Source organism: Zonotrichia albicollis, chromosome 11 (genome assembly GCF_047830755.1).
Source record: "Zonotrichia albicollis isolate bZonAlb1 chromosome 11, bZonAlb1.hap1, whole genome shotgun sequence".
Classification (NCBI taxonomy): Eukaryota; Metazoa; Chordata; class Aves; order Passeriformes; family Passerellidae; genus Zonotrichia; species Zonotrichia albicollis.
The window spans coordinates 3,349,379-3,375,032 of record NC_133829.1 but is presented as its reverse complement, the minus strand read 5'-3'; the positions used below and the strand labels follow the sequence as shown (position 1 = coordinate 3,375,032).

At 49.3% G+C, this 25,654-nt stretch overlaps 2 protein-coding genes across 7 annotated transcripts in view; one reads left to right on the top strand and one right to left on the bottom strand.

Moving 5' to 3' along the window:
* Window positions 1–4,996, top strand: part of MEF2A (myocyte enhancer factor 2A) — an 81,395-nt gene extending 76,399 nt beyond the window's left edge. For all 6 annotated transcript variants that reach the window (XM_074549188.1, XM_074549190.1, XM_074549185.1 and 3 more), the window contains 2 exons: window positions 807–933; window positions 1,344–4,996. In XM_074549188.1, the coding sequence (XP_074405289.1) occupies window positions 807–933; window positions 1,344–1,689 (473 nt within the window). In that variant the 3' untranslated portion in view covers window positions 1,690–4,996. The remainder of the gene's footprint in view (window positions 1–806; window positions 934–1,343) is intronic.
* On the bottom strand, window positions 2,986–12,484 carry LYSMD4 (LysM domain containing 4). Its single transcript, XM_074549191.1, has 3 exons — window positions 12,437–12,484; window positions 10,958–11,248; window positions 2,986–7,636 (listed from the first exon to the last, which is right to left on the bottom strand). The coding sequence occupies exons 2-3, from the start codon at window positions 11,228–11,230 to the stop codon at window positions 7,130–7,132; spliced, it is 780 nt and encodes a 259-aa protein (XP_074405292.1). The 5' UTR covers window positions 11,231–11,248; window positions 12,437–12,484; the 3' UTR covers window positions 2,986–7,129.
* Between the last annotated feature and the right edge of the window lie 13,170 nt (window positions 12,485–25,654).

The window sequence follows — 25,654 nt, the reverse complement described above, 5'->3', positions numbered from 1 at the left end:
TTGTCCATGGTCATAAAAGCTGTAATTGCAGTGGAAAAAAATGACATGGGAACTGAATTCCTATCAGTGTTTCCTTCAGGTCTGCTCAGACAAATCCCATCAGCCCAGCACATCCATCTCCAGGCCGAGCCTGGGCTGCACTGGGCAGGTCTTGGAGGCCTGGCTGCTCTGCAGGCTCAGGGCATGTCTGGGTCACTGCAGGGGCTGCACAGTTGTTATTTTTTCTTTATTTTTTAAATTCAATTTTAGTCTTGCAGAAGGGGCTTTTTGGGTCAGTCATCTCAGGACAAACTTTTCTGAAGCTGTGCAGAAATACGTGTGAGGGTTTTCAGAGTTTTAGTAGAAGTGACAACTGAGAAGAAATGAAGCAAAAAGAAAAAGGCAGCCCAAGAAACTTCACCTGCTGGGAGCAGCTGGGACTCCTGAGGCCTTCAGGAAGGCTCTTGCAGGGATGTGTGTGGGTCTCTGACAGCACAGGGCCAAGTCTCACTGTAAGGTGCACACCTCTCTATGTACACTGCATTAATGTGTTGTACCCGTGGGTTTGGAACAAGCTCCCAGACAGCAACATGGAGAACCTGAAAGCAGAAGGCAAAAATTTTTTATTTGTAGGCCTCTGTACTGTTAAGCTCCCCATGAGCTTGGCAGGATTGCTCCCAGACTTCAGAGTTTTCATGTTTGGATTCCTTTGGATCAGCTGCATTTATTTGTTCTGGGCAGAAAGCCTTTGTGTTTATGTGTGTATGTGTTATATATATAAACCCCCCTATATATTATTTTGTTGTTTGTTTGTTTCTCCCTCTCAGATTACTCCTTGACTAGCGCAGACCTGTCTGCCCTGCAGGGCTTTAACTCCCCAGGAATGCTGTCCCTGGGGCAGGTGTCTGCCTGGCAGCAGCACCACCTCCGTCCCGCGGCCCTCAGCTCTCTTGTGTAAGTACCCAGGGCAGCTCTGGGGGGCTGCAGCAGCTGCACCAGGGGAATACTCAGCACATTTTCACCTCTTGTCTGTGCTGGAAAACATTTGTGTGTGTCAGGGTGTTTGTCCCTTCAGTCACCTCCAGCTTCCAGCTAATGAGCTGTGTCCCTGCAGGCTCAGCTTCTCACCAAGGGGGCACCTGTGTGGTGACTGAACTGTTTGGCATTAGAAAATATTTGTTCTGAACTTCTGTAAATGCAGCTCAGACCTTTACTTAATGATTTTTTCACCTCTGCTCTTCCCAGTAAACTGCATTTGTTTCTGTGCCGAGCCCCAAGCCCTCACCATCACAGCCACGTGAATCATCACTTGGTTTTCACTTTCTGCGTTTTCTGATTTGCACCTTTCGGTTTTCCTTCCCCAGCACTGGCAGCCAGCTATCTCAGGGTTCAAACCTCTCCATTAACACCAACCAAAACATCAACATCAAGTCGGAACCGATCTCCCCTCCCCGGGACCGCGTCACCCCCTCGGGGTTCCCTCCGCAGCAGCCGCAGCAGCCGCAGCCGCCGCCGCCGCCGTCGCGCCAGGAGCTGGGGCGCTCCCCGGTCGACAGCCTGAGCAGCTCCAGCAGCTCCTACGACGGCAGCGACCGCGAGGACCCGCGCAGCGACTTCCACTCGCCCGTGGTGCTGGGGCGGCCGCCCAACGCCGAGGATCGCGAGAGCCCCTCGGTAAAACGCATGCGGATGGACACGTGGGTGACATAAACCCGCCGTGCCGCCTCGCAGCTTTGTGTTCTCAACATGAACTGTCCTGACATATCGAAATTTATAAATAAGGACGTGAATAAGTATATTTATATGTATATACATACGTGCATATATATATCTTCACATGCATATATATGTGCTAGTGTGTGTAGCATACACCAATCATCAGGCACTTACGACAAACTCTTGTATAGCTGCAGATGTCCCTTGGTAAAAGTAACAGAACAATCCCGTAGGTTTGAGCTCTAGTCTGGCACTTACCTGGACTCGTGTGTGACCCCAGCCCAGAGCGGCGTCCCCGCAGTGTCTCCTCCTCCTCCACAGCCACCCGAGCGAGGGCTCGCCTGTAGTACCGTCCCTGTGTGTAGTCAGCTCTATGGTTACTCGTAGTTAAGAAATAATTGCTTTGTAGCAGCAGAGCAGTAGAAAAGCAGGAAGAAGAAAGCAATACTGTACATAAACTGACCTTTCTATTACCCAACCTGGCATGGGTCTCTATTGCAGAGGGTGCATGGAGAAGGGCTGATGCTATAAGAAATAAAAATAAAAAAAACAAAAACCCTGTTTTGCACGTGCAAAAAAAAAAAAAAAGTGTATTGGGTCAAAGAAGTGATTTTTTTAATGAGTGAAAGAGAGCATAGAGAACTCGCATGAAATATTCAGAAAATATTAGCCTAGAAAATAGAACATTAACAAAATAAAATTAATATATTAAGTTATAATTGGAATATGTTTGACAAATTTGTTTTTACGTTCATACCTTTGAAAAATATAGAAACGGATTTTAGCTCATGTATATTTTATATTAAAGAAAACAATACCCTAATGAATTGAAGACTATATATAAAGTTATATACAGTACTTTTGAACACATTCTGCTATGAATTATTTATATAAGCCAAAGCTGTATGTTGTAGCTTTTTTGTAGAGTATAGTTTTATCTTATTTTGACTTTCTAGTTTTTGCTTTCAAAGATGAAAAGGAAAAACTTGCAGGCGGAACCTTGGGGGAAAAATAAGCCATGAACACTTATATGTAAATTTAAATTTGAGCCAAACTCTTTGTGTATATAGCATCCTAAATATATTATCACCTTTGGTGTAAGTACCTATGTATTGTACGGTCACCAGATTAAAAAGTATATTTTTGTGGATTGACGCCAACTTGAAACAAGGCGAGGTCCTTATTAAGTAGAGTATTCACTGTTTAATATTTACTATTTTGTTAAATATACTGTACTTTCTTTGGATTTTAATTATTATTAATATTATTATCCAGATTTTTCAGAGGGTGTATAAAGGGGTTGGCCCCCTCACTGGTGGTGAATGTGTGCCGTTCAATTGTAATCTCTGTGCTGTATGGTTAAGCTTCATTATACATTTTATATATATGTATATAAATAGCAAAGTGGCAAAAAAAAATCCGGTGTTAAGTTCATCCTGCATAAATATAAAAAATCTGTTACAACACATTTTAAGGCATCATTTTAAAGCTGCCTCTTCTGAGGAGGAAAAAAAAACCAGTGGAAAAACTTGACCTAATTTCTCATGATAGGGAAATGACACATATCAGAGGAGCACAAAAGGTTTTGTGAGTTGGCAAGTGGTTTGGGAAAAATTTGCTGCTTCCAAGAGAGGGAGGAATGCAGAGCCCCCTTGTGCCACGAGACTGGGCTGGGAGCAGGTTTGGTGTTGGATGCAGGGCCGTGATCCCAGCGGTGCTCCCGGCCACCTCCAGGCTGGCAGTGCTGGTTCTGGTGGAAGCTGCAGAGCCCTGGGATTGCCCAAACTCTTCAGAGTTAGCCCTGATATTTATTACGGTTTTTGCTTGGGCTTTTTTTTTTTTTTCCAGTTAGGGAAAATCCCTTGCTGCAGTAAGGGAGGGGTGAGCAGGGCGGGGTACCTGTGGGCCCCAGCCCTGTCCCGCTGTCCCGGCACCGTTCAAAGCCGCAGGGGCTGCGGTGCCCTCGGGCCCTTCCCTGGGCTCCTCCCGGCTGCCAGGAGGGTGCAGGCAGGAGGGACACTCCCATGGCCGCTGTCCCAGTGACCCAATCCACTTGCTGCTCCCTGGAACCTTTTGCTGCTCTGACCAGTGATGTGAGTTCCATGATTTATGCACCCGTATGAACTTTGCTGTACATCCGAGTGGGAGTTCTGCATTCACATTTACTGTCTATTTTCTTGTGTGCCTTATCAGATGGCTTTGCTGACTGTATCTCAATAGTCTTTATTTCTATGCAGGTTTTTAAACAGTACTTAACTACTGTTTTCTTAAAGACAAAGCTACACAAGGGTTAGAGTTTGTATTGAAATTGCACCAATGAATTAAAAAAAATAATAAAAAGAATCAGTTCTAAAGAGCTGGGCAAGGGAGTGGCCCTGTGCTGCCCCAGCCCCGGCAGAAACCTCCTTCCACAGCCCTGCGGTCTCGGGGAGCACCTCCTGCCACCGAGGACATGGGAACCCTGGTTTTTAATAACGACTAACTCACTTTGAAACATACTTTTTTAGAAATTGTAAAAATGTTTTATATAAAAAAAAAAGAGATGACATAGCACAGATATTTCAACAGGTTAAAAAAAAACTTTTTAAAATTATCTCTGCTGACTGAAGTGCAAGTGGATCCAATCCTGGGCTGAACCCAGTCAGGTCTGAATGATTTAAGATTTTTATCTCTGTTGTGACAAATCACCTCCATCCTCGAGCTCTCACGATAGTTTTGAGAACGCCACGTTGTCAGGGACTCGTCAGAGAGAACTGCTTTAGCCTTGCCTTCCCTCCAAGGACACTAATGCATCAGAAACTTGCGAGTTACTGTGCGCACAAGAAATACATAGTAAATAAGGAACAAAACAACTCCTAACAATTGATCCTGGGCAGAAGTTAAATCCGAATGTGAAAGAAAGACTTAACCAATGTAAACATTTAAATCTTAGTAGAACCTTTCTTCACTTTGCTGTGCAAGAGAACACTGCTTTGCTATATTTAAAATGGCTTTTTTAAAAGAGATTTATGTATTTGGTAAATGTTTGTAGTCAACAGTTCACAAGAAGCTGTTCACGGTTTAATGCTGATAAGCCGTTTGGCGGCACAAGCTGGACTTTGTTGCCATCCTTGAGACGAATCTTTTAAGAAAAAAAATAAGTTAATCTCAATTTTTTTCCCTGAATGTGTTGTTTTTTCTTCAATATACAATAAATATTCTAGTGAACTTTTTATCAAATGGTTAAGAAAATGCTAGAGGTTGTTGTAAAATATTTGTATCCTGCATTCACTAAAGTAAAGATACTGGCTTTTACTGTGTACTCCGGCCTCTCTCGTGTTTGCAGAGCTCTGGTCCCGTCCGTCGGCGTGTCCTTGTCCCCTCCAGCTGTCAGTGCAGGTGCCAGGTGCTGCTTCTGAGCTGCAGCCATGAGGGTGCTCAGCAGCAGGAATACACACAGCTTGTTACTGCACTCAAGGACTGATGCCTGCTAAGAACCTTTCTATAAAACGTGGAGAAACTGGCAAATGAACCAGGGCCCATTGGGAGTGCAGAGCCCAAGGGCAGTCCTGCCTCGGTTCCTCCTGCTGCTCCCAGCCCTGCTCACAGGTGGGGCTGCAAGGGGCCCCTCGTCCTAAGGCAGCTGCTCAGCTGTGTGGTAGCAAATAAAGCACGGGCTGTGCCTCTTGTGCTTTTATTTCATGTGGCTTTATTTAAAAATATAAGAACCTGGTCCCGCCCGTCCCCAGAACAAAGAGATACAGCTCTTCACAGAAGAAAAATACAAGATTTTGTTCAGTATAAGATGCTTTGGAGTGTTCATTTATAAAACTAGGCTCCCAGTTTGGAGAGCTGCAGGGAACACAGGTTCTCATTGTAGCAGCACACGGTTGTGCCTGTGTGGTGTGGGGTCCTCACCTTGCTGGAGACGCTTTGATCCTCCCTGTGGAGGCAGACAGTGCCAGGAGAGGCACAGAGGCTCTGTGTCCTTCAGGCCGGGCTGAGGCCACACCTGCACAGCAGGTGCTCCCAGCACAGCCCCAGCCCCAGCCGGCCTCAGGCTGCCAGGGGAAGCTGGGAAAGCCCTGTGCTCCTGCTGGCAGCTGGGCAGCTGCAAATGGGGCTGGGCCACAGCAGCTTCCTGCTCCTGCCCACCAGCGCTGCCCTCACCCTCAGCACCAACAGCACCTGCCCACACATGTAGTGGTTGGTTCCAGGAAAGCCTTTACCTCTGCCCACAGGCCCAGAATTTGCTGAATCAAATTTCTGAGGCAAGTTCTTCTGTTTAGCAAAGCTCCCAAGGCCTCCCTTGCTGCTCCCTTGCAGCAGGTAGTGTTTGCTGAGTGGCCCTGAAGGGCACAGCCCTGGGCTGACCAACACCTCCCCTGCCCTGTGAAGCTTTTCAGTGCACGTGCTCAGTTCACAGAAACTGTCACAGACAGCAGCGTCACAGTCCTCCAGAAACGCTTCACCCTTCTTGGGCTTCTGTCCTGGGCCTGCAACCTGCACCCAGCTCCCACTTCACTCCCACTCAGACTGCACATGAGGAACTACTTCCATGCCTGAGCCTGGGTCTCTGAGAAGCACCACTACAGGCTATTATTAGTTTTTTTAGCAAATAACACTGACTAGAGCTCCTGCCAGCAAATGAGCCCTTGAGAAGTGCCTGTGACTCCTCTCGTGCTCTCCTGTCCTCATCCAACAGCCCCTGCAGGGCTGAGCAGCACCCTGGGACAGCACAGATCCTGCACTGAGATCTCTCAGGGATTTCACTGAGGGGAAGAGGTCTGGGCTCACCCTTGCCAGGGCTGGGCCTGATGCATCTCAATTGAACACAGCTCAAAGATTTGCTCAGGGGGTGACAAGGTGGGGTGCTGGCAGCATCACTGTGCCCTGGCACACCCAGCTCAGAGCCCCAGAAGGCATCATTGGGGTCAAGCAGGCCAAAACCACCATGGTCTGCAAGAGACAAAAGTGACACTTCTGAGAAAAAGTGTCCCCCGCTTCTATTCCAGCAAAAAGTGTTTCCTTAAAATGCAAACAACCTCCAACTTTCCAACCACATTAATACTGCACTCTCTAGCTCAGCAGCAAAGAATTTGCTTCTAGACATGGCATTAAGAAATACCTGAAGCAACCATAATGAATAAATTGCTACAAAATACTTTCCCTCAACAGAGTTCCCAACTCTGAAGCCACCTGGGTGATGATCTCTTTAAGCAACAAAGCATCCTTGTTTTTCTATCAAAATCACATCACCTCATTTTCAGTCAAATTCAGGATTACATCATCAGCTACTTATAAAAATAAAAATAATCTGTATTGTTGTATCCCCTCGGGTGCACTTGAGTCAGTCACGAGCACTTGGGCATCACTGCTGCAGAGGCTGAAGTGGGCTGCCCTTTCACCTTAGGATTTTTTTTCCTACAACTGAGTCTTGTGGTAATTTCCCTTCCTATCCAGCTGATGAAACATTTGAGTTTGTCATGTTAGAGGTGTGGGCCACCAGGCCTTGTGTTTTAAAATAGATGATATAAAACACTGGCAGGACGATTCCTATCAGGAGCATAATGAACACGGCGTTCCACCACTGGATTCCGCAGTCCGCGCCGTTCCCGGCTTTGTCCCGCTTCCCCGCCTCGGGCAGGGGCCTCTCCAGCCCCTCCCCGCCGTACTCGGCGTTCAGCTGCACCTCCACCTGCACGGCGTCCTGGATGCTCTGGTCGATGCCCCTGAAGTACTCACTGACCCGCTGGCCGCCAGCAGCGCTGCCCGCAGCGGGCTCGGGCTCCGGCGGCTCCGCGCGCGTCAGGCCGGGCTGGGCGGGCCCCGCCGGGAGCGGCCGCAGGGCCCCGGCGCCCTCCGTGAGCAGCCCGTGCGGCCGCACCGGGATCTTGATGGACTTCAGCGCGTACAGGTCCTGCTCCCGGATGAAGTTGTTGACGCGTTTGATATCTGCAACCTAAGGAATCCAGAAAGGACACAAACAGTGAGGGCAGGACAGCCCAGGAGTAAGGCAGGAAGCAGCTACAAAACCAGTGTGCCAGGAGCTGTCAGGGAATAAAAGCAGGCCCTGGATGCAGGTGGTTTGATGTTCTGAGAGATTCTCCAGCAGTTCCAGGGGTGCTCCAGGCCCTGCAGGATAGAGCCAGTCCCCTGTGAAACCAGTCTACAACCTCCGTCTCTTGTACCTGCTGTATTCTGCTCCATACTGCTCTTCCTTATCCTTGCTTTCTTTGCCCTTCTTTCAGTTAAGGCAAGAAGAATCTTTTTAACGAAGAGATCCTTTTAAAAACTATTTTCATACCTTACAGGAGTGCTTAAGGTGAGAGCACACCACCAATGTGAGCATCCCCTGCTCAGGAAATTATTTCAGAGTGATCAGAGCTCCATTTTGGGAGCACAGCAGTTGTGAAAGCAAGGGCACAGCCTGGAGAGGAGGTGAGGATCTCCCAGGCAGGCACGAGCATCCTCTGCTCAAGGAACAGCTCTCTGCTGCAGGACAGAGCCCATCCAGCCCGTTCCTCCTGAGCATGGACAATCCCCTCTGCTCCTGTCACCACCTCTGGTGGCTCCTGTCTGTGAGCTGTGTCCCCACCCAGCAGCCACACGTGCAGCATCAGGCACAGGCAGTGCCAATGCAAGGACAAAGGCAGCACCCCTCAGTTAACCAAGAGAAGATGCTTCATCCAGTGGCCACTCACAGGCACCCAGCAAGCACAGCAACTGCTCAGTGGCACTAAAGCCTCTGCCAAAGGAAAGGAACAGGATGTCAGCGTGTGCCAGGAGCTCTCTGCTGCAGCCAAGGAGATGTGAAAGAACCTTGAGGAGAAGGCTGGAGGGCACATAAACCAGCAAGAGCCAAGGCAAAGAGAAAGGCAACACAAACAGGTAAAGCACCTCTCATCCATCACAGCAGAGACACAGCACAGGGACTGTGCCTTGCTCTTCAGAAATCACAGCATGACCTGCATTCACCGCACACACGCTTGAGGCTGCCAAGGAAACTGGGGAGCTAAAACAAAAAAACCCACTTTACTTCCTAAGCACTCTGCTCAGAGGTACAGCGGAGAGGAGATGGAGGACTGAATCTCATGTTTACTCCACAAAGCTTGAGAACTCTGAAAATGGCACATTTAATCCAGGACCTGATCTGGGGACCCTGAGGCAAAAGGAATCCTCAGTCACTGCTTTGGGCTCCTCACAGCCAGCCCCAGTGTGGGCTCTGGACTTAAACCCTGCAAAATTTCTTAGTTATGAAATAACAATCTCACCCAGAGCCTCCTAACTGAGGTGCTGCTTCAATTTCTGGATTTGTTCCAATGAAAACAAATTACTGGGACAGTAAATATCCCCCGTGGTGTCTGCAATCAAATACTGCAGTGTGGTGCTAAGACTCTAGAAACAGAAAGTGGAGCAGCACTCACACAGAAACAACAAACAATGCTGATGGGAAGCAAGCGAGAGCTTGGGCTGCACAAGCATTTAGGCTTATTTTTTGTACTCATTTTTTGGCTGCAGTGAGCTCCTCTTGTCCCAGCCCAAGAACAATGCCAAAAGCAAGCCAGGACTATAAATGGTCAAGAGTAAAAATGAGAATTTTGAAGTGCTTTGCCTCTCTGCCAAGTTATCTGTGGCACACACACAGAGCTATTTGTTGCACTGTCTTACTATCCCCTCCCCAAGCAGATTCTGAAACCAATGTCAAGTTCTCATTGATTTCAAGGAGAAGTTCCTTCTGGATTTTTACACACATTTGCCTATATAGATGTGGTTACAGTCCTCACCGCTGTCCTGGTGACCTTTCAGGAGCTGTTTAATTGTGCAAATAAAATAAAACACATGAAAACTGTCATGCCAGTCTTTAAAGAGACAAATCTCCTGCCATAAGGAGATCTGTATCTGTTCAGTTTAACTGGAACAAATCAGAAGTGCCCTTTCTGGAAGGGAGGGAGGCAGCAGGACAGTTTTTGTCCTGTGGGAGGAGAACACTGCCTATGTGGTGCTCATCAGCTTGCTTTTCCTCTGGGCAGGCCCAGCAGGCTCCAGAGGGGCTGAAAGGCTCTGGGAGTGGAGCAGCAGAGAACACAACTGAGCCACAGCAGGGACAGAACGGGGTGACAGTGCAGAGGCACAGCCAGATTCTTCATAAACCAAAGAACTGCTCAGAATCTCCCTCCTCTGAGTTCACCAACTGCTGTGCCAGCCCAGGTGCTGCTGAGAGCAGCACACAGCACACACCCAACCACAGCTCAGCTCTGCCTCTCAGGCTCTCCCGGGGCCAATCAAGGCCCATTCAAGTCCTACCAGACTCACTTCTCCACACGCATCGGGCTCGTCAGCACAACCTACAAGGGTGCCTTTTTTGTTTTGCTTTTGTTTCTAAGGGCATGGGAGGGGAGGAATTGCTGCAATCCCTCTAAGGCCTCTTGCCTCAGCTGCACCATACAGCTGCTGTGTGGTTAAGCAAGACAGACTGCACTGGCCAGAGCTGGAGCCAGAGCTGTGTCATTATCCCCTCTGTGGTTACAGGCCAATTGTGTCATCATGGAACTCTGAAATCACAGTCCTGCTTGCAGATAAAGGGGGCTCTGAAAATACAGCTCCAACTGCTGAACAACAGGGGGCTTCTAATGTTCAGAGCAGGTAATTCAACTTTCCAGCAGTTTTGCTCTTTTTTGGAACAAAGAAAACATGCTGTAGTTGTTCCAGCTGAGAAATCTCCCTGTGCACATGCCCTCCCTCCTGCCCAAGGCACCTGAACTGTACAAGCTTGGGATGACAGCAAACAACCAAAACCCAAACACAGACAGCACCTGGACTTTGGGACTGAACTTTGGTGCCTCTCCACGTCTCCTCTGTTAGACTCAGACCTTCCTTGCAAAATGTAAGCTGATACCTTTCAAAACATAAACAAAAAACCTCACCCATAACTGCGGTGTTTCTTTGTGCTGCTCAATTTGCTTCAAAAACTCCACTGTTCCTTGAGAGCAGAGCCCTCATTTCTACACTCAGCTCCCTAATGTTTGCCCTCACTGAAATAACTTGGTACAACCTGCATTTAGTCACTGAAATTAAACAGGAAAGCAGGTCAGGCAGGGTGTGAGGCTGACAACATCTTCCCAGGCTTTTGGCTGAACAACCATTTTTTGTGTTTGTCTGGGATTATTTTTGCCTTTCTCGAGTTTTACAGACAATGACCAATCATACAAAGCACAGGGCCAGCACTGCCGGTGTCAGAGCTACCAGACACAGGTGAAGCCCCGGGGTGGTTGAGGCTCACCTTACAGCCGTACTGCAGGGCCAGCTTGTTGAGGCTGTCCTCCTCGGTGAGCTCCCTCTCCAGGAGCACCACGTCCCCCGGCCTGCCCCGGGCGGCGCTGCCCCGCTGCTGCTCCTTGCCCCGGGGCCGCAATTCCATCACGTTCAGCTCCTCCTCCGAGGACTCCTCCGAGTCGGAGCGGCCACTGGGGAACACGAACAGCTGCCTGCCCGGGAAGGTGTGCACAGTGGCAGGGGCCTGGAAGGGTCTTGTCCGGCTCTCGTGCAGCCTCATCTTTCACAGTGGCAGGACCTGAAACAAAACCCAGACACTTTCAGTTTCCTCAAGACCAGCGTTTAGCTCTGCAATCAGTATTTTTTTCCAATTTTTTTTTTTTTTTTTTTTTTTGGTCAGCCTGTGAACAAACCACCTTATAACTATGTTGCTCAACATTTTAAATGTTACATTCTATAATTTTATTTAAAAGGCAACACAGTCCCTTGAGCAAACGGTCTTTAATTACAGCCAAAACATACATCAGGTTTACCAACAGACATTAAAAACTGAGCAAAGTTATCCTTTTCATAAATCCTTAGGTCTCTACACTTTAGCAATCCACATTTTAAGCTCTTGGAAAAGCACTTTTTTTTTTAAAGTAAGGACAGCTCATGCTATACTTAACTTCAACCCGAATAACAAGCCTTCATTTTGCTGCATGAAGACTAGAACCTGTCTGAGCACTTTAATTATTGTTCAGCCTACAGCTGCGAGATCGGGTTATTTTTTTTTTTCCTTCAATCCTCAGCTCCACAAACAATTTGTTGTTAGGATGAGGTATAGGTAAGAAAACCCCACATTGTTACGGATCCTTGACCTTAACGCTCTCCATCTACCCCTAAGGGACTCCTCAGGTGAAACCACCACGATTTAATGGCATTTCCTTGGCCCCGGGCACAGTTGCGGGCTGGGCTCGGCTGTGCCCAGGGAGCTCAACCCGCAGGACCCGGCTGGACGCTGCTGTGGGACCCTCCGGCCTCCCCGGCACAGCTCCCTCCTCAGGGGCTGCCGAACTCTCCCCAGGCACCTCCGGACACCCGACCTCGCCAGCACTTCAGGAGGACCCCCTGCCCTCAAGGGAGCCCGGTTCCCTCAGCATTTCGGGAGTCCTTCGCCCCTCAGCTCCCGCTGCCCTCGGCACCTCGGGGGTCCCGCTCCCTTCAGCTCCCGCTGCCCTCAGCGCTCAAGGGAGTCCCGGTCCCCCAGGGGTCCCCTCTGCCCTCAGCGCCTCAGGTGACCCCAACGCCCTCAGCACCTGAGGAGGGTCCGGATCCCCTCAGAGTGTCCCAGTTCCCCCCGGGGCCCCGCTCTCCTCAGCCCTTCATGGGACCCCACTCCCCGCAGGGGCCCCGCTCCCCTCAGGGTGTCCTGCTGCCCCCAGGGGCCCCGTTCCCCTCAGGACCTCCCCGTTCCCACCCCCCACCCAGCGCTCCCCTCACGGACCCGCCGCCATCGGCCCCGCACCAACCTGGCCACGGTCTCGCCTAGCGCTCCTCCCATTGGCTGGCGGGGCCGGGAGGCGGGACCTCAGCGCCGCTCGGCCAATGGGAGCTCGGCAAGGGCGGTGAGGAGGGAGGAGATGAGCGGGCGGAGCCGGGACGGGCAGGGGGCGGAGTTTCGCTTAAAGGGCCCGCGACCCCGTAACCGGCCGAGCCGGGACCGAGCCCGGAGCGCACGGGGGGAGCGGGACACACACCCGAACAGAGGGACACAGCTGAACAGAGGGACACCTGAACCGAGGGACACCTCACACACCTGCATAGCCCCGGGTGAGATGCCACTGCCCCAGGACACGTCACACACGGGTACAATGGGTCAGGCCACACACCTGAATGATGGGTGATGTCACACACCTGAAACACAGGTCATGTCACACACCTGTACAGCCATGGGTGAGGAGCCTCTGCCCCAGGACACATCACACATGGGTACAAGGGGTCGTGTCACACCCTGCAGAGCCCTGTGCTACAGTAACATCTCAGTTACTACATTATTACAGTGTGTCCATATTACAATGTGTCCATATTACGATTAGCCAATATTACAATATGTCAGTTTTACAATGAGTCCCTATTTCTGCCCTGTGGGCGCCTGCAGAGCTGACCAGCTGTGCTCCACACTCTGTGTTTGCCTTGTCCCACCCTGACTCATGGCTGATGTTTATAAAACAAGCTCAGGACATGCTGCTGGCAAGTTCCACATTGGAAGCTTTTCTGGGTGCAGGGACAGCAGGAATGATGCTCTCCTTGTCAGCTGTCAGAATTAAGCAGGCACTCTCCCAGGGGCCCACGGGGTGAAGATCTCCTGCAGGAACAGCCTGGGGTTTGGCTCAGCCTGGGGTCTGGCTGCTCTGCGCCCTACAGGTGATGGACAAACCTGCTTTTAAATGAAATTAAAAAATTAAACCTGCTTTTAAGTGAAATGAAAGCAGAGTGCAGTCGTTGCCATCCCTTTGCCTTCCCCTGTGCAGCCCCAGTGCTGCAGGCAGGAGGGGAAGGCATTCCCTGTCCAGCTCTGGCTACCCCTGGATTAGACACAACATCAGCTGGTAAATGTGACACACTGAGGGGAAAGAAGGCTCCTCAAGCATCAAGAATCTCTTTAAGCAGCAGCTGTTCTTCTCAGCTCTTACCTGCCCACACACCTTGGTGGGGCTGAGGGGTTTTGGCAGGGATGGAAGGGTGCTGGGACAGTGGCCAGGCAGGACTGGCTGAGCCAGCTCCCCATCTCCCAGCAGGATCTCCTTCCCTCCATCCCTGGGCCCGATCATTCCAGGAGCAGATGACTTTGGGCTCAGGCACCTTGCTGGCCCAACAGATGATGGATTTAGTGCGCTGGTGAGGGCTTTACAAGCACAGGGAGTAGATGAAAGGTGCCAAAATGCCTTCCCTGAGCCACTTGGAGCCTCTCTGTGACTACTGATGTTCAAAAGTTACAAGCAATAATCACCTTTTACCAAACAGATCCAGGTTACTCAGGGTAACCTGTCAAACCTGGAAAATGAACTGCTGAGGAAATGCTGGAAATGTGGGGGAATCAACCAGGCTTTGCTGACAGGGCTCAGTCTGGGCTGGATTACTGTCCTCAATAGTGTCTAACAAGAAATAACTGTTTTGTGGGAGTGCTGATATTGGATCTGGGTCAATTGCATGGGTGATGTCATCATTGCAAATAATTGGAATATTTTTGTCGTTAGCAGACAGACTGTGAGAGCTGCACAGCCCCAAACAAGCAGAGTCTGTCTGAGAGCTCAATGGTTCAGTCATTATCTGCACTCAACCAGCACAAGGGTCATTCTGAAGGTGCCCTGAACTTCAGGAAGAATCCTCCTGCCCTGACTGAGATCAGTGCACAGGGTGACAGAGCTGTCTGCTCATTTGCACTCAGTCCAAAGAGCAGTGTGTCCATGGTGCTGGGCACCAGCTGGAATTCACATCCACGCCAGCCGCTGCCCAGAGTTAATCCCTGTGATAAAGAATCAAAACCTTCATGAAGGTCTTGGCTCTCCAAATAATCTAGAACAGGGCTCCTCTCCTGTGTTCCTGTGATTCCTGGGAGCTCTTGCTCAGACCCAGAACTGCAGTTTTCCTCATCACTTGGGATTTGTCCCTCTTTCTTCAGGCTCATTTCAGAAGCGTGAGAAGTGTCAGACACACATTCCCTGTGTTGTTCTGTGCTTCTCTTTCAGCTGCATTCTAAGCTGTGCAATGAAACCTCTCACTCAGTGACAGGCTGCTCTCCACCCTTGAGTAAAGAGTAACTTCAGGAAAAACTTCTTGAGCATCTCCTTAGTATCAACCAATCACTCCTGCTTAGTTTAGCAGATATCTGGGAAAGGCTCCTACACAGCACTGAGGCAGCAGGAATCTGCTGATATTTCTGAGTTATACACATAAAAAAAGATGAATATTCCTTTTTACCTTCATTTCATTGTTCCGCAGTGGGAGACTGAGAAAGCAGCTGGAGCAAACTCCACCCATACTCTGGACATGGCATTATAGAAATTATGATGTCTCTCCTGCAAATAATGAATAAGAGCTGGGCTCTGCTCTGGCTTTGGACTAATGCAGCACAACCAATTTTAGTGGAGTTACCCCCGTGTTAGGTCAGAAGCACAAGCCAAATACAACAAAATAAACCTCTCCCCTGGTACCTGGAGTGACTCAGCTTCTGTGGGTACTGCATGTACATCTGATTGAATTATACACACAGCCATCATTTTAAGAGGTTCATACAGTAAGCACCCAACACAGGGGGGAAAACCTCAACCAAATTAAATTAATTATAGGTAAATACTTAATAGAGTTAATTGAGCTGTGGAGGTTACTCAGAGTGCATGTTTGGTAGCATCAGGTTACACCCTGTCTCTTTCTAGGCCCTTGGAGCTTGTGCAGCTGAGCAGGTGCCAGACTCTGCCATGGAGCACAAGCCCTGTAATTGTCTGCCCTGGGAGGGTCTGGGGCTGCAGGAAGGAGCTGATGGCTCAGGTGGTGACATCAGGAAAGGAGCACAGAGCCCCTTCCCTGCAGGGACATCCCTGCTCAGGGCCAGCCCGGGTACAGCCCTGCCCCAGCCTCTGCAGTGTGAGCCCAACCCCTGGGGCAGGTGACAGCCACTCATGGTGTCCCTCCATGAGCAGAGGGCTGTGTCACGATAGGGGGTGAGGAGCTGGGTACCTGCACCTCTGGCTTCTGCCAGCGCAGAAGCAGCTCCTTCCTCCATCTTCTCACGCTTCCTCTCCTGTCTGGAACAGAGCAGGTGTGACAATAAAGGCCCAGCTTCATCATTCATCTCAGACATCAAATTACTCCCACCTAGGGGACTACATTTGCAACTCTCTCACATATGCAGTGACTCAGGAGTGGGGCTTTTATCTGGGGAAGCAGAATGCAGATCTGAATGGCACTGCTGTCTCCTGGAGGAGATAAGGTGTCTCTGCTCAGAGCCCTCGTTCTGGGCTTCCCTTCTATCACACAGCTCCCTTTGGCAGGGGCTGCCTGGTGTGTGTGATAGCAGGCACTGAATTACTTCAGAAAAACAGACTTTTTCTTTCTATAAAAACAAATTACTAATTAAAAGTGGTTTTAATTTTGTAATTCATATTTCCTTGGGATTGTCCCAGACTCTGGAGTCCATGCTCCACACCCTGTCCTTCTGGAGAAATTTGGCGAGGGAAAGCACCATGAGATTTGTTCCCTTTCCTCTCTCTTACTCCTAAAATCCCCCCTCCCCTTTTCCCTTCCTGCAACTGGTAAATTGTGAAGAACAGGAATGTTCCTGGGAAGAAACCCAGGCAGAATTGCATTCAGAACAAGTCAAAGATTTCTTGCATAGCTGAAGCATGTGTTTGCAATCCCCAATTGCTGGAGCACGTAAGCCCTGCCAGCGAGTGCTGTTCCCTTCAGATGTTCTCAGAGAGCTCCAGGCAGTGTCCAGGGCAGCCTGTGGACAATCTGAGCTGAGGAATTGCTCCATGGCCCATCTGTTCATGGTGCCATGCCAAAATGATCTTGGTGAAAGGATGGCAAAGAGCCAGCCCTACCACTCCAAGGAGCTGTGCTGGGGATGGTCAGGAACAGGGCTCTGGGACCTCCCCCAGCCACAAACTGGTTCCATGAGAGAGCTTGGCTGCTACTACCAACCTGTCAGCCCAGGCTTCAGGCAGCTTTTGGGATTGATGCTCTCCAGAATAGTCAGCATGTGCTACCCCAACAAAGGACAAAACCACAAGATCCCAAATTGTAACTGCTGGGAAGCAGCAGAGACCCAGCAACTCCAGCCTGCTCTCCCTTCAGCTTGAGAGGTGCCACTGATCCAGAGAGAAAATCACCTTTCCAAGGGGTGCTATTCAAACCTTGAACCTGACAGGGCCAGGAGGGATGGGAACTGGGGGCTGGGATGCTGGTTGGGAAAAGCAGCTTCAATGTATTTGTGAGGAAGCTTTTGTCCTTGGCACTACACGGAGCATGGGATATTACAGGAGCACAGAGGGAGCCCTTGCTCAAGCTGGTGCTGATTCTGGGGAGAGGCAGCTGATAAAAGCATCACTTGTCTTTCCAATGACCTTCTCATGTGAGCTGGGCCTGCCAAGAGCTGTCTGTCACTGTGTGCCCTCATGGCCTGAGCCAGGGCTCCTGGATGCTCTGCGCCGTATCCGATATCGCTCAGCATCGCTGGCCGGCTCCCAGGGCTCACACAGGTCCTGCCTGGGACCAGGACACCTCTGTGCTTTGCTGCCTCCAGATCACCTCACTTCCAAACAGGCCCAATCTGATTTTGAAGGTTTTTGAGTATAAGGAACATCCTGAGCTTGAGGGAGGAACAGAAGGAACTGAAGATTCTTCCAAAGCAAGATCCTTGACCTCCAGAGCTGCATGGCTGTGCCGGCTCCTCTTCATGCTTCCCAATAGTGTTCCCAGGTCTTTACTGGTGTGTGGCAACAATAATGAGCAAGCAACACGTGGGGGCAGCAGAAGGCTTTGCTTCCTTGCCTGGGAAGGTTGGAGCATCCTTGCAAGGGTCCTGAAGAGCCCAGGTGCTCCCAGGTTTGAGGGTCACTGTGGTGGGCACGAGCTGAAGCCGCTCAGACTCTGGGACAAGGATGTTGTTGGACAGAGGGGCTTTGTGGACTCCTGGGACAGGATGTCAGCACTGAATCCTGGGATTTTGTCACTGCATCTGGTCCTGCTCCAGGTCCTGCAGGCCCAGCCCAAGCACTGCCATGCTCATATTCAGCCAGAAGACAGACACAAGGTTGTCCACTATGGAAAACTGGCTGGAGTGAAAATCCCAGAGTCAGATCCCACTGCATCCCACAGGACAAGCCTTGCTGAGCTTGTTGCACACAGGCAGGATGGGTCCCAGCATGTCCCTTTCAGTGAGGTGAAGTGAAAAAAAGAAGCTCTTACTTCATCCCTGTGAAGAAAGATGAAGGTTTCAGCTGCTTCCATTTATTCTCTTGGAGACTTGGAATTTTCAGGTAACAGGAAGAAGCCTTGGTCTTGGCTGTGGAGGTCTTGAAAGCCAAGTTTTCAGAGTAGGACTATTTCAGACAGGGAAGTGGCTACAATTTACACAGTATGGCTCTAAGATTTTCTGGCAGGGCTATCTCCAGAATAGGTGTCATTTTTCCTGCTCTGAGTGAGCAGAAATTCAGGAATTGCTCATCCACTCTATATTTTCCTGACTGCTCACATCAGTCTCCCCATCATCAGTAATGTGGAGTCTGAGTGGTATTGGCACAAGCTGATGGAAATGGCAAGAAATAGAAATTCCAACAAAAGCCAACCTTGTCACCAGAAATGATGATGGATTAATTATAATAAGGGGTGGGAAACAAAACACCCCTGTGCTCCGTGAGTAATTTAAAAAGAGTAAAATCAGATACATTCCCAGATAGGAAAAGCATTTTCTGTAACTGAGGCTGCTACTTTAATTAGAAAATGCTGTTAACACAACTCTGACCAAGGCGAGGGCAAGAGCACAGCAGGGCTGGTGGAGATCTGCAAGTAAACAGCTGAATTGCTTCTCTCAGCCTCAATCTGCAAATTTCTGAAGCCAAAAGAACAGCTTTAAATGTAAAACTTCTGTTGGAGCTCATGCTTCAATTGGGCTGTGTGCCAGGATATGCAAAGACTTAGGGCATTAAAAGTCTCATGGAGATGAAAAGACAGTGGGGAGTCATTTGAGTTGGCTTGTAATGCACTAAGCTCTAGCAGGATCTGCCTTCATTCCCTTTAAACCAACTTGTGGGGAGGCAAATGGAGAAAACTGATATTTTATCTCTTGTAATTGTTACAGCAAAAGCTAAGGCTGAGCATGGCCCTGATGGAATCCCTCCAGAGGGGTCCCAGCCCCAAGCTGGCTCAGCCTTTCCAGTTCCTGGGAAGTGAAGTACCCCCAAAAATGCCCCAAACCATGAAGTGAGCATCTCTAGGGATGTGTGAGCTTCTCTGCTGGCTGCTGTTTTCACTTCAAACCATCATCTCAGACATCCTTTAACCCCAGAGTAACAGAACAGGTTTGCACCTACCCTGGTCCTTCCAAGGAGCTCAAAGTGCTTTTTTACAAGTCCCCAGGCAAGCAGTGCTATTGTGGTTCCTATGGCACAGTGGTTCCCTGAGTTACAGGGCAATGCACTGCTTCACCCAATCCTGCACAACATGCTGGCATGTCAGGACAGCCCAGATCCTGGGAAGCTGGGATGAGCACCCACCAAGAGAATGAAGGATGTGTCTGGCTGTCAATAAACACTGGAACAAGCTGTGAACAGCAGCAAAGTATCACAAACACAGTGTGGTCACCAGGCACCACCAAAGCCCAGCTGGCCAAACCCAGCTGTTGTAAGGAAAAGGAAGAGGAGCAGGGCCATGTCTTTCCCTGGTTAATGCTGCAGCTCCCTGCATGGGCTGGCTTCAGGTGGGCAGCCTGAGCATCACTACCAGGCTCTGGGAAATGCTGTGCTGGGACTCTTCACTGCCAGGAGCTGCTTTACAATGTTCCCAGCTGCTCCCCTAAGTATCAGCTTGGACAGAATTAAAGGCAAATTAATTCCCTTGGGTTTCAAGGACCCTGGGAAGTCACTAATCAGGTTCCTGCTGAGCCAAAGGCAAGGAAGAACATTGTTAGCAACAAACACAGAAAATCTTCTCTAATTGGAGCCATGGAATGGGAACGTGCTTCTGGGGAAACCTTTGTGTCTCTCAGGAGCACGTTCACCACAAGGAGAGGAGCCCCAGTGGGCACTGGGGGCTTTTATCATAGTGCCAGGGACCTCCTCAGCTGACAGGAGGAAAAAAACACACCAAAAGCTTCATTAGCCTTAAAACCTCACCCTCAGTCTTTGTCCTGGTCTGAAGTGGGAGGAAAGTGTTTCCATTTGATTTGAGGTTGGTGTTGGGAAACTCTCCTAAAAGCCAAGGGCCAAATGCTGCTCTCTCTTCAGGAAACAGTCCCAGGGAATGTTCAAAGACACCAACCACACAGACTTTGTAGGTCCAAGGCCTGGGTGCCAGAAGGGAGTTTCACCCTGGTGTCCTGCATGAGAAGCTGGCTCCAGGTTCACACCCACAAGAACACCCTCAGTGTGGGATGTGGGTGCATGGGAGCAATATTGGCCTTTAAATCTGCCAGGATCCTGAAAAAGCCATCCCAGGCCCTGTGCTTGGAGTGCTAAAATCAGAGCCTGTACATGAGACAAAAAAAAAGACGGAGAGGAACCATTAGAAGAATTAAAGGAACACATGAGCAGATGAAAGGTGCAAAGTACCATCTTTTGTGTTCCCAGGTTGGACATCACCAGCAGCAGAGGGAATACCACAGAGAATCAGTGGGAAGTGGATCAAGCAACCCCCACCTCACTCCATTCCTTAAAATGCAAAACATACAAATGCTGAGCTCTTGCTCAAAGCAAAGCACAATCCTCTCCTCTCATTGTTACCTGTAACCCAGAGCCTGTGGAAGCAGCTACAGTGAATTAACTTGAGAGAAAGGAGCTGGATTGAATTTGCTAAGGGAGACAAAAACCCCCACAGGCATGTTGTTAAGGAAGAATGAGCACTAATTCTGTTTATTCTGATTTGTTTTGTGTGATTGTGCTTGATTGTGCTTGCCCTAGGAAATGTGAGAGCTGGTGGGGATCATATCAGCAAAGAAAATCAGAGAGAACAAGTTGATGGTTTAGAGTTCATGCAAACATCGTGCCAGCCACTGAACCAGAAGAAAAGAGTTGGCTCAGAGACAGCCACTTATCTACTGATAAGACCCTTTTGGGGAGGAATCTCAGAATGATGTGGAAGAGATGGGAAATTGTGCTGCAGAGCTAAGCCCAGCAGTCAGCAGAGAATATGGCATTGTTTGGGTTTTTCTTTGCTTTCTGCCCTGTTCTTCCCCATTTATCATCAGAACAAAGAGTATTTTTGCCTGTAAAAATCTTTGTGCCTAAAGAGGTAACACTGGGGTGCGCTCCTGCACCAGAGCTCAACTTCTGGGTAGCTTTGATTTAACTTTCTGGAGAAAATCACAGTAAAACTCTTAGCTATGGATCTCTATATAATCATTATCTCAGCTTTAAACACCTACATTTGCAACAACTTGTTTGTGGAGATAAAATACATCACCATGGTTTCAACTCACCAGAAAGTCTCTCCCAGGGGCTGCTCTGTGGAAGTGTCAGAGGAAGGAGATCAGGTCCCAGGTGGCCAGAGAACACAAACTGTGGCTGGCCAGGAGCAGAAGTTGGCAAACATGAGGCATTTGGAGAGGTGAGGAAATTCAGGACAACTTCTTGGTCCAGCAGATCAACCTTTCCTGCCTTTTTTTACAGATGTGATGTGCTTACAGATGTTCCCTGAAAGGGGCAGCAGAGACCAATCCCACACGAAGAGCAGAGAGAGCCGTCCTAAACGGGAGAAATAAAAATGAAGAGCAAGAATTATTTGCAATGTTTCTTTTCCTTGGCATGCAGAGGCTCCACCATGTGTCCACTCAAATAAAAACAGCTTGGACCTCTACAGGCCAAACTGGGGCTGCTTGGTAGAATCTTGATTGACTCTGTGATCACTTCCTCCAGCTGCTTTTGAGAGGAGGGCACCAACCCATGGGTGCTGGGTGTGCAAACATTGTGGAGCTCTGGATAATGCACTGATTAACACCTAAGCCACTACAGCAGCACAGCAGCCTTTGGGCTGGCAGGGGGATCAGTGTAATTTGGGAAAGGTTCACTAACAGGCTCATGAGTACCTGCACCACAGCTCATCACTCACTCATTTCAGCTCCCACCTAACCCTGAAAGAGGGAGATGAGGAAAAATGCTGATTAAACAATCAAGCTTCCCAACATGTTGGTGTGAAGGTGTGAAGCAGGGAAGCCCACCTTGGACCACCTCTACAATGTCTCCAGGCTCTCTTGAAACAGAGTTAATTCTAGAGCTGATCCAAGTTGCTGCCTGGAGAAGAAGACACAGTGATTTACATGCAGCAAATCCTATATGTTTTACTTCATCTAAGTCTCTTATCCCATCCTGTCCTGTTGTTTTAATTGCCTTATGCCCCTCTCTAGCACTGTCCACAATTCCCAGTGGAGAGGATGTCCAAGAGCTCCAACCATGGGACAAACCACAGGCACAAACCATGCACAATTCTCTCCATCAAGGCTTTGAAAGAGGCCTAAGGTTTGAAAGCAGGGAGGGGCCAGTGTGAGGTGAGAAGGCAGCAGGGGAGCTGAAGCAGCAAGGGCTTTATCAGGAGACCAAGAACCCTCTCTGCTCCTGCTCTCAGGATAGAACAGCACACCAGCAAATCTGGCTGCAGACTGAAATCTTGGCTTCCCCTGAAGCCAATGGCAAACATCCCACTGGCTTCAATGGGAGCAGCACTTCATGCCAGATCTCGTGCTTCCCATTCCTCTGCTGTAGCCATGAGAGCAGCTTCCCTTCCAAGGCTGTGTCTGCAGCTAGAGCCTCCAGCAGCAGGAGAATGGCTCTCCTTGCAGCCTGAGAAGTATCAATGGGAAATGAAGGACTTATTTTTAACAGAAATGGTGACGGTCCTAATGAACAACTTGCTTAGAGTTATGGGGCTCTCTGGAGCCATTTCTTTCTCTCTTAAAATTTCCCCTCAGGATTTAGGTGCCCACAGGGTGCCCAGCAGCTCAAGCACAGCTTTTGGCTGTGGTGAAATCACGGGTGGGGGAAGTGGTTTGAGCTGGGTGATGCAACTATCAACACTCATCTCCCCCAGTCTTAACATCCCTCATTCCACACCTGCTCACACAGCAGCACCTGGACACAGTGGGACTTACAGCAGCACAGCAAACAGGCAGGAGAAGACCAAGTTTGACCACTTCTGTTTTTACCACAACAGAGCTGATGGAGGGAGGGATGCTGGGAGAGCTGTGCACTGACCACACAGGGCTCCACGTTTGCTCTGGCACGAGCATCCCTCTGCTGAGATGAGCATCTTGAGACCCCTGTGCTGTTTGGGAGGTGGCAAGGTCACATCTCTCATTTCCTGAAAATCTTTGCTTTCCTTGGCAGAAATGAAGGGCTTTGTTAGGGAAATCTTGGTGGGTGTTTTGTGATCAGTCAAGCACAGCAGATGACTCGAGGGTGTACACAGGACCTCCCGTCTTCTTGACGTAGGAAAACGATTCTGCTTGCTCCAGAAATTCAGGAGTCACCAGCATGGTGCTGACCACCTGTATTATTCCTTAGGTCACAAGGCATGTCTACTGGACAGATTGATGTCTGTACAGCTGACTGTTTGCATATCAATTCTAGAGGCTAAGGAAATTCTTCAAATCCCAGAGCACAAATGTGCACTGCTACAGAAAAGCAGGTGGAGATGTGCCAAGTTACAGCTCCTTAGCTGCTGCCCCTGTAAGGAATGCCCTGCGAGGAAAACTGGAAAATATTTCATGAAAGAGCAAAGATAACACAAGACAATCTGGCAAAGGGTAGAATTTAATATTAATGGCTTTCCTTTAGTCACTGTATTTCCTGTTCCTAAGTTAACCCCCTAAAATCAGTCATGGTCAGAGAAAGGCTGTAAACTTTTGCACATCTTAAAGATCTTTCATTGAAAGATCTCAGAGCACTTTGCAAATGTCAGGGACTGTGGATGGATGGCTTTTCCCTGAGGAGATTGTCCATGCAGCCAATGGGCAGATGCTCCTTTGGCTGCTGAGGCCAAACACTGAAAAATTTGGCTACTCTGTAAGAACATCTTCCTTCTTTGCCTCCCAGGCTCCTGTCATCACAGGAACCCAAAAGTGAGAGGAGCTGGGCTTCCCTTGAGCTCAGTGCAAAAAATCCCTTCCTCATGGACAGATGGGTAACAGACACACAGCAGGGATGTGCTGGTGTCCTTTCAGCCACTTCAGGATCTTGTCCCTGCGGATCTCAGGGCTCCATGGACACAGCTCATGGCTGTGCCTGGCTCAGCTGCTGGTTATTGAACATCACCATTGCAGCACACTGAAACCAGCCTTGAAAGGGAGCTGGACCAGCCCCACCTCCCCAGCCTTCCCTGCCAACTGCTGCTTGCCTGCAGGAGTCCAAAATGAGTCCAAGCAGATAAGGGATGGACAATGTGGCTCCTCAGAGTCCCAGGCTCCTTTGCTCAGAGCAGATCCTTCTGTGCCCACCCACATCTTCCTCTAACCTGGCACAGTACCTGAGTTACTGAGCTGACTTGCCAAGAGAGATTTAGGCTGGAAGCCTCTCTAGAAAGATGTCTCTCATTAGGAGCAGGGAGCTGGCTGGGGCACAGAGCTGGGAGAGGAGTGTTACTCATTCCTGCCTCACACTGGGCCCTTCAGACACTCTCTCCTGCAAGATGCACTGTTCTGTGACTGCTGGCAGAAATTAATGAGCAGAGCTGGTTGAAAAACTTTCCATCAAAACAGTGCTTCTGCTTTGCCAGAAGATAGTTGAAAAATTAAGTGGAAAAATTAGAGAAGAGAGCCTAGGTTTTGGCTGACATTGTTGGTCCAAAAATCCCAAACTTGGGATTTTTTAGCCAAAAATGGAAGCATTTGGGGAAGGCAGGAGAGGAAAGGGAGGTGCCTGGCAGGATTTAGTGATACCCTGAAAAACACCTACAAAAATTTTGACAAATATGAGGGTGTTTTTGTCAATTTTATCTCTTTTTTCCCCATAGTGAAGGACGTTTCTGCTTTTAGAACCATCCTATGGGGAGGCTGAAAACAAACAAATAAGCTTTTTTTTTCTTACACATATGGCTACAGATCCCCATAGTTTGTGGCACAAGCACAGGCAGCAACTCCCCTGCAGAAGGAGCAGATCTTTGCTAGGAGCTGCCCCAGAGCTGATTACCCCCAAGTGCAGCTCTCAGAAAGGGACACCCACAGAGCTGGGGCTGCTGTGAGTTTGTACAGCTGATGGGAAGCTCGATAACCTCTCAGCTGCCTTGCACACAAATAAACTGAGCCGTGGGGACAGCCAGGGAACAGGGCTTGTGATGGAAGGTACTGTGCACACAGCTGCTGCAAAACCACCCCTGCTGAACACTCAGGCAGCCACAGCACAGGCAGAGTTGTTGTTGCAGGGAAAATGGCACATGAGTACCCACAGAAAGCTCTTTTCTATCTTGCTTACACAATAATGTGAGTTTTCCTTTTTCCCCTTTAAAATTGTTTCTTTAGCAAAACATGGTTAGGAAAAAAATTAATAAAACAAGAAAGAAAAAGATGGAATCTTCCTTACCCTCTGGGAAATGTGGCTGACAGCATTTCTTGGGCTCAGTGTGACTGTCCCCTCCTCAAGGCATTGCTGGCCAGTGATGTGATGGGGGAAGAAGCCACAAGCGAGAGCAGCTCCAGGGTGATGATGCCTGAGGAGAGCAGAATTCCAGAATTCCAGCAGGGCCCTTCTTCCTCAACACAAACCTGGGCAGGGAACAGAGCTGACAGTGCTGAAGCCAGCACAGCACAGGAGGCACCAGCTCTGTGAGAAAACCAAATGCTGTTATTGAGCAGTGGGGAACAGGGGAGGTTCAATTTGTAGTGATTTTCTGAGGAGTGAGACCATGATTCTGGACAGGATTTCTATTTTATTCTTTAAATTCAGTCTAGATGTGGATTTCATACCTTTTTCTGAATGAGAGCAGCACTGGAGGAAGCAGGCTCAGGAGTTCAGATGAG

Bases quoted from the DNA above. Each gene is read 5' to 3' on its own strand.
- LYSMD4 (XM_074549191.1), bottom strand. From the start codon at position 11,230: ATGAGGCTGCACGAGAGCCGGACAAGACCCTTCCAGGCCCCTGCCACT. The intron at 7,637-10,957 runs GTGAGCCTCAAC...TGGATTCCTTAG, and splicing joins CCCTGCAGTACGGCTGTAAG to GTTGCAGATATCAAACGCGT.